The 14,244-nt window shown below is 48.0% G+C and overlaps 1 protein-coding gene across 3 annotated transcripts; it reads left to right on the top strand.

Annotated features, from left to right (window-relative positions):
* Positions 1 to 7,580: 7,580 nt before the first annotated feature.
* On the top strand, positions 7,581 to 13,165 carry LOC106577824 (prostaglandin reductase 1). Of its 3 annotated transcripts, none has more exons than XM_014156185.2 (10): positions 7,581 to 7,775; positions 8,475 to 8,599; positions 8,742 to 8,787; positions 8,974 to 9,033; positions 9,790 to 9,957; positions 10,860 to 11,016; positions 11,201 to 11,317; positions 11,583 to 11,688; positions 12,379 to 12,497; positions 12,853 to 13,165. In XM_014156185.2, the coding sequence occupies exons 2-10, from the start codon at positions 8,494 to 8,496 to the stop codon at positions 12,961 to 12,963; spliced, it is 990 nt and encodes a 329-aa protein (XP_014011660.1). In that variant the 5' UTR covers positions 7,581 to 7,775; positions 8,475 to 8,493; the 3' UTR covers positions 12,964 to 13,165. The 3 variants fall into 3 exon arrangements, with proteins under 3 accessions (XP_014011660.1, XP_014011659.1, XP_045557374.1); XM_014156184.2 differs by having other exon boundaries at positions 7,582 to 7,852; XM_045701418.1 differs by lacking the exon at positions 7,581 to 7,775 and adding an exon at positions 7,851 to 7,871.
* Positions 13,166 to 14,244: the final 1,079 nt, after the last annotated feature.

The raw sequence follows: 14,244 nt of genomic DNA, 5'->3' as shown, positions 1-14,244 counted from the left end.
CATACCCCCTCCACAGCGCTCTGAAGACACACACACCCTCCACAGCGCTCTGATGACACACACCCCCTCCACAGGGCTCTGATGAAACACACCCCCTCCACAGCGCTCTGATGACACATACCCACTCCACAGGGCTCTGATGACACATACCCCCTCCACAGCGCTCTGATGACACATACCCCCTCCACAGGGCTCTGATGACACATTCCCCCTCCACAGGGCTCTGATGACACATACCCCCTCCACAGCACTCTGATGACACACACCCCCTCCACAGCGCTCTGATGACACATACCCACTCCACAGGGCTCTGATGACACATACCCCCTCCACAGCGCTCTGATGACACATACCCCCTCCACAGCGCTCTGATGACACATACCCCCTCCACAGGGCTCTGATGACACACACCCGGATCCACAAACTGACCTCCGTCTAACATGACAACAGCACCCTACCACAGATAGAACAATGAGACAGATATTTCACAGGATGTATAAATGTGAAGCATACACTTGGCGTTTCCACTCACTGCCAAATATGGTAGTGAGAGCATTGTGGGAGAAGATGGAACGAAGATGGAACATTTTCTCATCAATGAAATATTTGATCTCAATACAGTTTTCTGTTCCCAAAACTAGAATCTGTTACAAACAGAGTGGACTAAGTTTCATTGACTTTACCATTTGCCAAAGTAAAAAAATATTGCATTGTTTAAAAGGAGTGCAAACGCTAACTGAGTTATTGCACACGCGCCCTTCACACAGTAAACATCCCCTAACAGAAATATGCAAAAATTCATGCTAGAACTTGCCAATAGGATCTGGCTAGCTAGTGCATGGTTCTGCCCACCTCCTTGCTTGTTCTGCCCACTATGACTCATTTGTTCCCATTTGAAACGATGGGCTGTGGTCTATCTTGGTTTAGTTATAAAAATCTTTGACCCTTTTATTTTTAATCCCAGCAGGTCTTTGGCCTTTTGGTAAGCGTCATTGTAAATAAGAATTTGTTCTTAACTGACTTGCCTATATAGGTGAGGAGAATGGTTAGAATTGACCAAAAATATTATCGTCGATATGTTAACTCAACTGTAACATCATAGTAATTTAATACAAATTAAATTGTTCCTTTCAAGACATACCAATTTCCTGTGGAGAAGATGGTTCCTGGAATGAGGGGTAAAATTCAGTTTTGGCAATTTCTAATATGAAATCTAAAGGATATAGATATGGTCCGGATCAAAGCCTGTCCGCCCTGATGATCGTGTCGTCAGTCAATAATCTCCATCGTTCATTCTTTCGGTAGCTCACGTTAATTAGGAGGATTTGAAACAAATCACAACGGCTCGATAACGGCGTTATGGAGTTGAGCGTTGAAGAAATGTTTAACCAAATATAGTTTATTTGTGAACTATAACTCCGGTGAGACTGAAACTGTCACTTTTACGGCCTTTGTAAGAACAGAAGTTGTTTCACATGATAAACTAGCTAACGTTACTGTTAACTCGCTAGCCACATTCTAACGACTGAGGTCCGTGACGTGAACAGCTGCATCAGTTCTGAAGCAATTTCACCACCGGTACTTTACTTTGTTCATTTCTTGTTTTTCAACTGCTAGGAAGCGGCTACTGGAGCGAAATGCGAGCGCTCTCATCCATCTTCTTTGGGGTTATTGGCGAACTACACGCAAACAAAAATATATTGTAATGACCCGGCTGGGTCATAAAGGAAAAAGAGACGGACTCTAGGTGTGCAGGTCAGAACACAGGTTTATTCCTAAACTGGGCTATTGTTCAGGCCACAGCCCACGCCGCTAAATGCCGAACGTACACAATTATACCAAGTCTAATTAAGGGTTACTCCCATAGGAACAGATCAAGGCCCCGAACAGAAAGAGAGAGAAGATGAGACAGTAATCCCTATTTATGCATTTCCAAATCCCGCGGGATTACCCATCATACCCCCCCAACCTTTCCCTCTGTCCTGACATATTTAACCCCTGCTAGTAGCCATGAGAACCATAACACACCCACAAACACAGAACACAATACCGGGTCGTTACATAGCTCCCCCCTTTCTAAACCCTAGCCCCTAGGGTTACACAACAAAATCCTTAAAACGACCCGGAGGTCGCATCAGTCTCTTGGGCCTCCCCGTGGCTCTCACCGGTGAACCCCCAGAACACTCATCTGCCCCAATGTCATTTCCAGCGCCCTCCGAAGAAGCAGCCCCCATCCCAGGCTCAGGTTGCGCTAGAGTCTCCTCGTTAGACTGTTCCCGTGGGCTCACATCAGAGACCTCACTCCCATTTCCTACCGTTTTCCTCCCTCTGTAGGGTGCCAATTGGTCCCGGTGGACCACCACCTTCCTGCTCCGTGGGGGACCTCCACCCGGTACGTCACCTCCCCACTCTCTCTATCACCAGACACGGCCCCACCCATGCACTGTCCAGCTTTGGGCACCGCCCCTTCTTGCGCGTGGGGTTGTGAAGCCACACACATTCTCCCGCTCCAAAGTGCCTCCCCTAGCGCGAGTCGTAGTGGCGCTTTTGGCGCACCCCTGCGTTCTCGAGTTGCTCTCTTGCGAAGGTGTGAGCCGCTTCTAACCGGTTCTGCAGACGACACACATAGTTCGGGCCAGGAAAAACCCCGTCGTCATTATCAGGAGGGTGGCCAAACGTCAGTTCGGCTGGGGTGCGCAACTCACGACCTAACATTAGTAGCGCTGGGGAGCACGCAGTCGATTCTTGAACAGCCGACCTACATGCCATAAGAATAAACGGTAAGTGGGTGTCCCAATCTCTCTGGTGTTTTGAGGTAACGATGGCCAGCTGCTGTGCTAACGTTCTGTTAAATCTTTCCACCAGCCCATCACTCTGGGGGTGAAGCGGAGTAGTGCGCGTCTTCTCCGCGCCTAACCGTCTACACAACTCTGAGAACACCCGTGACTCGAAGTTTCTCCCCTGGTCGCTGTGAATAGACTGTGGCACCCCAAACCGACTGATTATTCCCCCCACCAACGCATCAGCTACTGTCTCTGCCTCCTGCTCTGGGAGAGCGTAAGCCTCCGGCCACTTGGTGAAGTAGTCCATAGCGGTTAGAATCCACCTGTTACCTCTGTCTGTGGTTGGAAACGGCCCCACTATGTCTACCCCCAGTCTCTCCATGGGCTCCCCTACTGGGAATTGTTGTAGGAGGGCGTGTGACTGACCTGGAGGTCCTTTTTAGCAGCACACTCGTCGCACTGCCTACAAAAGTCCTCAACATCCCTCCTGTGCCTGGCCCAATAGAAGCCTTTACGCATGCGCTTTAACGTTTTGGAGACCCCAAAATGCCCTGCGCCAACTCCCCCATGAAGCTGCTGTAACACGCTCCCCTGCAGCCTTTTGGGCACCACTACCTGCCACGTAATTTCTCCAGTCGCTGGCTTTTTCCACCCCCTCTGGAGCACTCCCTCAGCCACTCTAAGGACTGTGAATTTAGCCCACAGTCCCTTGGTGACTGGTGATAGAGGGGCTACTTCCCCCACGGCGGTCGTCTTCTCTCTTCCACCCACCGCAGCACAGGACGCAGCTCTGCGTCCTCCTCCTGGCGACGCCTCCACTCCCCAACGTCCACAGCCTCAAGCTCCCGGCACTCTGTCACACTCAGCTGACTCACCGTGGCGGTGACTCCCTCCTCCCTGCACAGTTCTCTCTCTCGCTCCACCCGTTTGGCGCAGTACCCACAGCCATCCTCAGCACACGGGCGGCGGGACAAGGCGTCTGCATTGCTGTGGCGAAGGCCGGCTCTGTGCTCCACCTGGAAGTCGTAGGGTTGCAGCTCCTCCAGCCTGCGGGCAATCTGACCCTCTGGCTCCTTGAAGGAGAGAAGCCACTGCAGGGCGGAGTGATCCGTCCGGACCACAAACGGCAGGCCCCCCAGGTAGTACTTGAAATGGCGTACTGCTGCCACGACAGCCAAAAGCTCTCTCCTTGTCACGCAGTAGCGTTTTTCAGCCTTATCAAAAGTCCTGCTGTAATAAGCTACTACGTGTTCCCCATCAGGACCACGCTGAGCCAGCACAGCCCCCAAACCCTCATTGCTTGCGTCGGTGTCCAGGATGAACGGACGGTTCGGGTCTGGTGAGGCCAGGACAGGGGCCTCCATCAGGGCACGTTTGAGAGCCTCAAACGCCCGCTGGTGCTCTTCGGTCCACTTGAGAAGGCGGTTCAAAGGAGCCGCTACCCCCGCAAACCCCTTCACAAACCTACGACAGTAGGATGCCAGCCCCAGGAAGCTCTTAACCTCTTTTTTTCCCCCTGGAACTGGCCACCCCCTCACAGCCTCTACTTTGTCTGGCATCGTGCTGATGCCCTCACCACCCAGCTGATGCCCCAGGAACCCCACCTCCCTTTGCATGAAATGGCACTTTCCCGGATGTAATTTTAGCCCCGCCCCCGAGATCCTCTCCAACACTCGCCTAAGTGCCCCCAGTGCCCCCTCGAACGATGTGCCGTGCACCAATATGTCGTCTAGGTACACAACACACTCGTCTCTCGGAACCCCCGCCAGCACTCTGTCCATGAGCCTCTCAAAGGTGGCAGGAGCATTACAGAGCCCGAAGCACAGCACCTTGAACTGCCAATGGCCCCTATCTGTGGAGAAGGCCGTTTTTTCACGTGCCCCTGGCGAGAGGGGCACCTGCCAGTAGCCACTGCGCAGATCAAGGGAGGAGAACCACGAGGACCCTCTCACGTGGTCTAGCGACTCATCAATCCTCGGTAGGGGATAAGAGTCTTTAGTGGTGACAGAATTTAGGCCCCTGTAGTCAACACAAAACCTAAGTTTACCCCCTTTCTTAGGCACCATGACGACCGGCGCGGACCATGGGCTATCTGATGGCTCAATGAAATCAGCCCGCAACATGTCAACAATAGCTGTGTCTGCTGCTTCCCTCCTGGCAAGGGGAATACGACGGGGCCGAATTTTAATGGGTCGGGCGTCCCCAGTGTCTATTTCGTGCTGAACTAGGTGCGTTTGTCCTACCTCATCTTCCCCCCAAGCGCAGCTATCTTTAAAGTCCAACAGCAGCTGCTTTAACTGTCTCTGTTGTCTCTCATCCAGACCCTGACAGTTCTTCAGCCACACAGCCTCGACGGCGTCGATAGCTTCCTCCTTCCCCCCGTCGGGCTGATGGGGTAAAGGAGCCAGTGTGTTTTGGGCTACTGAGCTGCCTGTGTTTGCACCATGATGGGGAGTGAAGGCCGTCGCCGCCGGAGACAGCTGCTGGAATGGCACAACGACCAAGGGAGCAGCCGGGATGACCGGTGGAGGTTCTGCAAGCTTGGAGGAAGACGGAGGGACAGCCCTGCCCCCTGCTGGCTCTCCCGAAGGCGACATTCCCACTGTGGGCCCCCCCGACAGCCTCAAAGTGCCCGACGCTAAGTCCAACTGAGCCCCACAGTTTTTCAAAAAGTCCATTCCCAGTATACAGGGGTCCTGCACCGCTGCTACCCACGCCAGACACCCCACAGTTCTCCCCCCCACAGTCACAGATAGCTGACACTTCCCTAACATGGGGGCTAGCTCCCCCGTGACAGTCCGTAGCTGGACAAGGGTCGGCTCCACCCGCACCCCAACAGGTAGTATGTCTGGTCTCACCAGGGTTACTGTAGAGCCCGTGTCGACCAGGGCCAAACATTCCACCCCTCTACCTTGACGATGACATTGCAGAAGTCCCCAACGGTGGTACGTCCCACCACAACTACCGGACTAGGAAACACGGCGGCAGCTACACCCTGGGGGAGCAGGTCCCCACCCTCTTGTCTGCGCTGCTGGGTACCTCTTTTGCTTACAGTGGGTTCGGGGCGGGGGGTGGGTCCGCGCTGCCCCCTGCGCGAGAATCCGCCGTCGTTTCCCTGGTGACGGGGAATCTGCCACACTCCCGCTGAATGTGGCCAGGCTGGCCACAACCCCAGCAGACAATAGGAGTTGAGCTGACACTGCGACGCTGCCTGGAGCCCCTCTCCATGACAAGCGAAGCAGTCTTGACTAGCCCGCCCAACTCGTCGACCCACTCTGGTTTCGTGACCCCTGGCACCCCAGCCACCACTGCTCTCACCTCTGGTTGACTGGCGACTTCCACTCTCACTCCCTCACCCCAGATCAGCTCCCTCTTCCTGGCTATCTCCACTGCAGCCCGCAGAGATGGTGGGTCCGCCATCTGAACATGCTTACCCAGTTCGGTGGAAGAGAGCGCTCTAATAAAACTGTCCCGTGCCAGCTCGTCTTGCACCCCAATCGGCATAGTTGCATAAGCCCGCCTGGTCAGGCTCAGAATACCACTTGCCAACGCCTTTAATGATTCCCCCTGAAGTCTCTTTTTGTTACTCAGTTCAATCCGCAGCATGTTGGGCTGCGCGTCGCTGCCGAAACGGCCCCCCAATGCCTCCACTAGCGCACCGTAGTCGCCCCTCTCGTCCGGGGCTAGCGTTAACAGGCATTCCGACGCCTCCTCTGTCAGGCTCAGGGCAAGCTGTAACGCTTTCGTCTCGTCAGACCACCTCCCGGCTCTAGCCAACAACTCGAATTGAGTGAAAAAAACTTCCCATTTACCTTGTCCATTGAACTTTGGTAGTTTAGCCGCTACCGTGGCTAATGGCAATAGGCCGCTGCCATCTCTGTTTACATAAGCAGGCCCCGCCATTTCCGCACCCGGTGACGTCGATATCCCCGTCGCCGTGACGTCTGCTCTCGAGCGGTGTGAAGGAAAACCCGCCAGTTCTGCCATCTTGCTGACTGACAATTTAACTCCCGCCATGTGGCCCTCCCCCGAGCCCACAACGGACACATTGTCCGACTCTTCCTTAATTTTCCGCCTCGCCCCAAGCATCATGACCGTAGATGCGAGTCACGCTAAAGCTAACCCAGCCTATACTGAACAGCTAACTCGCCTAGTCTTGATCCCGTAGTTCGAAAGCCCGGCTGGGTCATAAAGGAAAAAGAGACGGACTCTAGGTGTGCAGGTCAGAACACAGGTTTATTCCTAAACTGGGCTATTGTTCAGGCCACAGCCCACGCCGCTAAATGCCGAACGTACACAATTATACCAAGTCTAATTAAGGGTTACTCCCATAGGAACAGATCAAGGCCCCGAACAGAAAGAGAGAGAAGATGAGACAGTAATCCCTATTTATGCATTTCCAAATCCCGCGGGATTACCCATCATACCCCCCCAACCTTTCCCTCTGTCCTGACATATTTAACCCCTGCTAGTAGCCATGAGAACCATAACACACCCACAAACACAGAACACAATACCGGGTCTTTACAATATTGTCCCCTGCAACTGGACGGGGATGAAACAATTCACTAAAGAAAAGTAAATAACACTACGGGGAAGAGAAATTGAACATGCATCCACTCAAGCTACGAAATAATAACAAATATATAAATATACACTTCAGTCGCTTGAAACCTCAAATCCCATGTGCAGGCACTGGGACCTGATATGTTTGGACCACACACGTCAGTAATCCATGTAGCTCATCAAATGTTAAACTGATGTTAATCGCATAAATTGTTCAACTGCAGAAACAATATCATTAGGATATTTCTTGATTCCTTTGTCAATTTGCGCAGTGCCGTTTACCACCATTGCTACAAAAGGGATAGTCGCGCTCTCCTCCGAAACCAGTCACCCTCTCAACATTACGTTCCACGTCCGCTAACAACTTCTTCAGCCAATGAGAAAGTAGTCGAGCCTACCTGCCCACGCTCTTTTGCGCGTTTCTTGGTACGTTTCGATATTTCTTTCATTCTGCATGGAGAACAGTGACCTTATACGTATGATTTGTTTATAAGTTATTCGAGGTGAGTTTTGCTGGACAAGGTATGACATTCAAACGCATTGATAAGAGAGACATGCTTAACTCGTTTCATCACCTGTTGTGGTGGTGGTCGACAGACCGCTGTTATACGGGCTTGCGCGGTATTCATTTGGCAACAATGCACAGCACTCGGCTAGATTCTGCAAGTCCTTTATCTAGCTAACCTAGTGCTGTGGGATCAATGTGAATTTTGCTATTCTAAATAGCAGCCTACTGTAGGCTACTACAGTACTGTAAATCAATGCATGCTTGTTTTTGCTGGCACAATACTCTTTACTGCACAGACTGCTGTGACCATGCTTACCAGCTGATCAACAATCTTTGAATAACATGCGTCCTTTTGTTGAAGTACTGTAGTTTCTCGTCATCCTGTTATGATAGAAGCATCTGGGTGTTAAATGTATCTCTTGCATTTCTAGCTTGAGTTTATTTTATATCTCAACCTACTGTTTTAGTTGGCTCTAGTTTAGAGCTACCTATTAGTATGCATGACGTGTTGCTAAAGGTAGGATGCAAAAGTAGAAAAGGTTCCAAGATGATCTTTGGCTCGGAGTGATCTTTAGTTGTATTGAAAGCAAGTAAGTAAATAATATATTATTTCACAGTTGTCCAAAGCAAAGAACCATGGTTGAATCCAAGACCTGGGTCCTGGCCCGTCACTTTGAAGGCTTCCCGGAGGACAGCAACTTTGAGCTGAAGCTGGAGCAGCAGCCAGAGCCTAAAGATGGAGGTAACAAACTAACACCTGTGGAGATGAGCTCATCACGTTGACTTAGATCATCTGGACCAGTACTTGCACTGAGTACAAGATTCCTGTACCTGACTGAAGCTGGTATGAGTGATGCCATACGTTGTTGTTTTGTCTGTTTCAGAGGTGCTTCTCGAGGCACTGTTTCTCAGTGTGGATCCATACATGAGGTAGGGGAGAAAAGTCTGAAAGAAAAAGGGGATGGGGTTGGATTCCCCTAACATTTGCCATTTAAGTCATGTTTCATGTAATGTGATATCTATAAGGAATATGATGACTTTGCTAAACCACAGTTCTTCAGTAGATTTCAGTACAGAAAACAGCTCATCTGATTGTTCTCCTGTGGTTGTTTCCAGACCGTTCAGCCGACTGCGTGTGAAAGAGGGGGGAGTGATGATCGGAACTCAAGTGGCCAAGTAAGAAAAATAAACCGGTCCGCGTCCAAATGGCACCCTATTACCTACATAGTGCACTAGTGGGCCCTGGTCAAAAGCAGTGCACTATGTAGGGAATACGTTGCCATTTGGGATGCAGGCCTAAGTTAACTGCCTTTCATCTACCATGAGAGGACATGCATGCCTGCCGTTTACTGGAAGAGAATGGGTCCTGCACCTGTTATTCATTTCTGAGGCAGTAGATTATCATTCGTGACTGCAGTTGTAAGAGAACAAATTGAATGCACTTGGCAGTGTGTTCTGAGGTTCTGTTCCTGCCACAAGTGAGTGGTTCAATGTGTTTTCACAGACAAAGTTTGTTATTGAGAGTGAGTCTGTCTGGATAAGTACACACAACCAAATGACTGTCCCCTGCATTCATTCTCTCCCCAGGGCTTTTAAAATTATTTTACGGAGTTTATTTCCTTGAATACACTGTCATTAAAGTATCTTTGTGAATGTGTGCAGATTGTTTCGGAATTCCCAAAGGCTTCCATTGACATTTCATATGTATTCAAATTAGTCTCTAGATAAACAATTTAGGACCTATGAGGGTGGTTGTCGCAGTCCCAGATTAAACCTTCTCTGTGACTAGAAACACTTTCAATGGGAGATTCTTCATTAGGCATACTTTACGATCTGAGTCTTCTGACACAGGCTTGTTATCAACACTCGAAGTATGATCAACTACCCTAGTTAATTCAGTTTGTTTATTTGTTTGTGCGTGTGGTTTTCTAGGGTGATCCAGAGCAACAACTCAGCCTTCCCAATCGGGTGCCATGTGGTTGGTAGATGTGGCTGGAGGACACACACTGTGTCTGATGGGACAGGCCTGACACACCTTCTGTCTGACTGGCCACAAGAAGTCCCCATGTCCCTGGCTCTGGGGGCCATCGGCATGCCTGGGTAAGGAATGGGGGACTTCCTGAGTGCCAGTGGCTTCTATTTTGGGGTAAAAGTCTCAGGAATCCCGGACCGAGGGCAACCGCACTCGTACAGAATGTCAGAACATTAATGTGGGAGGCAACCCGTCTGCCTAGGGTGAAGAGTAAAAAAAAACGAGTTACTATGGCATGAATCACCACTGGCCACAAAGTGTGGAACATTTATGTTTTCAGGTCAGAAGAAGGGCCTGGGTAAGGAGAGATGCTAACAGTTAATTCTGTCAGCAAATGGGTAGAGCTAGTGTTGGAGAATTTGCAACACAGCTGTTTCATGACAGATTAAAAGTTGACCTCAAGTCTGCCAGGAAAAGCATCTGTATGTTTTTCTCTGAGTTTGATGAAAACAAAGATTTGGGCCACAGATGTCTCCGGTCACCATTTACGGTCCTGTTCCGCTTTTCCGCTGAACTCTTTAAACAGTTTGAATGAGTCACAATTCAGATGAACATCTGTCTGATGCTACTGCTTGTGTTTTTAAGTATCTGAAAAGCTTTATTTCGACGGTGTAGAATTATATGGGAGAGATGGGCAAGGAGGAGAGAAAGGCTGAGGCGGGGATTGGCCTCACGACCATTGGCGTTGTACATGTGTGTTTTCTGATGGGAGTGTTCCCACTGGACCACATGGGTGACACATCTATGGTTAATCTTCTTATTAAAGAGCTCTCCCTATGGTGCTCTGACTACAGGCTGACAGACCTTGTGTTGTCTCCGCTGTTTGATCACTCGTTAACCATTTTCAATATATGGAATCACCACTCTTTGTCTGGGGGTTTGAGAATTGAAAAACTTTGGAAGACAAATGACTGTATTCAACGGACTATAAAGTTGTATTTTATTCTATTCCCTTGTGATCTGATTGCAGGTTAACAGCCCTGTACGGTCTGGAGGAGGTGCTGGGGCTGCAGGCTGGAGACACCCTCCTGGTGAACGCTGCAGCTGGGGCCGTGGGCTCCACTGTGGGCCAGATCGCTAAGATCAAGGGCTGCAGGGTGGTGGGCTCCACCGGGTCTGACGCCAAGGTAAGAATGAAAAAGGGATTTGAATGAAAGACTGGGAGGCAAAAATGCAATGGTCATCATCTGTTTCTTTGTCTTATCCTTTGATTAAAAAAGGGAGCAGCACTTGATTAAGTTAAATTGTTTCATTTTCTTTTCCTTAACTTTTTCGTTTATTCATTTTCTTTTTCTCTTTTCCGACACCAAGGTGGCCTACCTCAAGGAGCTGGGCTTTGATGAGGCCTTCAACTACAAAACAGTCAGCTCTCTGGAGGAGGTCCTGAAGACTGCCTCACCTGACGGCTACCACTGCTTCTTTGAGAACGTAGGTTATATAGTAGTTATAAAGTATTTGGTTGTAGTAAAGTATTTATATAAAGTGTTATTAAGTAGTTATATAATAATTCACTCTGATACTTGTTATATTGTTAGATATGGCTGCTACCTTTTAGTTATAAAGTAGTATTTCACTCTGGTTTTAATATCAATTAGACAGATATATAGTGTCGGACGCTATCAGTGTTTTGTAACGGGTATTTCATCCTAACATATTTACCTGGATATAACTTAAATTTTCCACGTTTTCATAGGTGGGAGGCCCTTTCTCTAGTGTGGCCATCCCTCAGATGAAGGAGTTTGGAAGGATAGCCTTGTGTGGGGGCATCTCAACATACAATGACACCACTCCACAAACAGGTCTGCTCTCGCTCTCTTTTTTTACAGAGATGCCCATTTAAAGAACCCATTCAAATATACACAACTCTACATTGCATAACTCTCTAGTTTGTGTTACCTTTATATGCTGTGTTACCTTTATATGCTGTGAGTGTTGAGATTGTGCACTGACTGTGCTCATTTCAATATTCCACTAGAGGGCGCCATTAGCCAGTATTACAGTCAGAATGCTGTCACCAGCTGAATGGTTCATTCAGTGGAGGCTGGTGGGGAAGCTAGAAGCTGACAGTCTCATTGTAATGTCTGGAATAGAATAAATGGAACGGTTCTATTTATGCCATTCCAGCCATTACAATGAGCCTGTCATCCTATAGCTCCCCCACCAGCCTCCTCTGGTTTCATTGCATAAAAATGAATTAAGAAGCATATTAGATCTTTGTTTTCCTTTGCCTATATGACACACTCTCTATAATCTCTTTCCTCATCTTGCTTTTCCTTTCTCTCTCTCTTACTCTCAATATCTCTCATCGCTCTCATTTTCTGTCACTTTCTTTCTCTCTCTCTTTCTCTTTCTCACTCTCTCTCTTACTCTCCCCCTTTCTTTATCGCTCTCTCTCTCTTACTCTCCCCCTTTCTCTCTCTCTCTCTCTCTCTCTCTCTCTCTCTCTCTCTCTCTCTCTCTCTCTCTCTCTCTCTCTCTCTCTCGGACAGGTCCCTACCCCCACCTGACCATGATCTTTAAGCAGCTGAAGATGGAGGGCTTCCTGGTGGGCAGGTGGGAGCATAAGAACCAAGAAGCTCTGAGGAGACTGATGGCCTGGAAGAGGGAGGCAAGTACAGTACTGAGGATAAAAACTAGCCTGAAATCCAGACCTGTTTTGTGCTAACATTACACTCCTTGTCTGACATGTTTGGCTTATGACATGGAATACAACGAGGGGAATGTTAGCACAAACAGGATGGTACCCAGGGTACATAAACTGTCTGAAGTTCAGACTCATGAAAATGCTGTATTGGTTAACAATTTCGGGACACCATGTTTTACATATTGTGTAGATGTCTGTTAGCTGTACACCCTGTTATTCTAGTGAGCCTTCATCTCATTTCGAGCTATTCATATTTACAATATGAAATGTCTGACTATCAGAGATTATAGACCTGTTAATGTTATGTTTTTATCCACAGGGGAAACTGCAGTGTCGTGAGCATGTCACTGAAGGCTTTGAGAACATGCCTGCTGCCTTTATGGGAATGCTGCAGGGAGACAATATTGGAAAAGCTATTGTTAAAGTTTAGGTGGCTTCAATGGATATTCTATCATAGAATTAGAATTCAAGGAACATTCCCATAGGAAAGCCAAACTGTAACCATGACATTGCATTCTGGAATCATTTTTCTATAGTGCATTTGTAGCACAACCTTATTACACATTCACATCATAGTCCGTCCTTGAATCCAAATGTTTACTTTGTAAGAAGTATTAAAGTATTTTTATGGCTTTTGTTGTCTGACTTCATTGTTTTACTCACAAATCAGATTCAAACGAATTGATAGTGTTTCGTAGGCGACCCAGTAGTAATTTAGTAATGGCAAGATGTGCATCGCCACACTGTACCACAGACCTAGGTTGTTCTGTCTTATTGCAAGCTATAGCTCTAAAAATAACTCTGCTCATAATTAATGCTTCTCATCTCCTTGAAAGCAGGAAGAAAGGGCTATGTTCATTAGGCACCAAACGGCAGTAAAAAGGACTAAAACAGGGAGGGACTACCTGGAATTGTCCAATAAGAAGTCCTTTTCCATTTGAAAACATTTACTACGATGTGCACTAATGAATGTGACCCAGGGCTTTGAAGCTCCTGTGCTCCTACGCTGTCATTGAGTGGATCCCAAAACAATAGTGTAAGGTCTATCGCCCCTTAGCTGTCTACAACATCCCTTTGTTTGATATGAATGAGACGTCTTTATTTTTAGGTACTGATTTGAATTTCAGTAGAGCTCAGGTGACAAGATGTTCGTTTCTGTAATAAGACAATCCTCATGGTGAGAGCCTGTCATGTACATAACCATGAGGAAGGAAGGAAAGCATGATTCATACCAGTAATGTCATCTGATGGGAATATTACAATGTTTTTTATTCATTCTGATCACTTTGGTCCATCAATCCACAGAGTAGATTACTTTCTCATTTGATTTGAATGTTAAGTGCAATTACTTTCCCAGCTCCAATGCTATTTGACCCTGCTTCTTGACTCACCGGTTCTCTCAACCAATCCCCTGCTGGTTCTGTAGTAAACCAGGAATTTGTCAAGTCACCGTGATTTGTGGAATAAACTATTGTACATGTTGCCTACACAATATGCAGCATTCATATAGTCAAACCAATTGTGGTCCCTTTTGATTCACTCCAGGAAATACTATGTTCAAGTATTCCATGCATTTGAATGACCCAAGTCATTTGCAGTCTTGAGAAATAGCCTAATCTACACATAAAATATGAAAATGTATCATTTGCATTGCATTAAGCAGCTGCTATAATGTTTCTATTGTCATCCCCATCAAGCAGGTGACTCGTGG

The sequence above is a fragment of the Salmo salar genome, chromosome ssa18 (assembly GCF_905237065.1).
Source record: "Salmo salar chromosome ssa18, Ssal_v3.1, whole genome shotgun sequence".
Lineage (NCBI taxonomy): Eukaryota > Metazoa > Chordata > Actinopteri > Salmoniformes > Salmonidae > Salmo > Salmo salar.
Note: the sequence above shows the minus strand (reverse complement) of the source record. Positions and strands in the feature narration are given on the sequence as shown.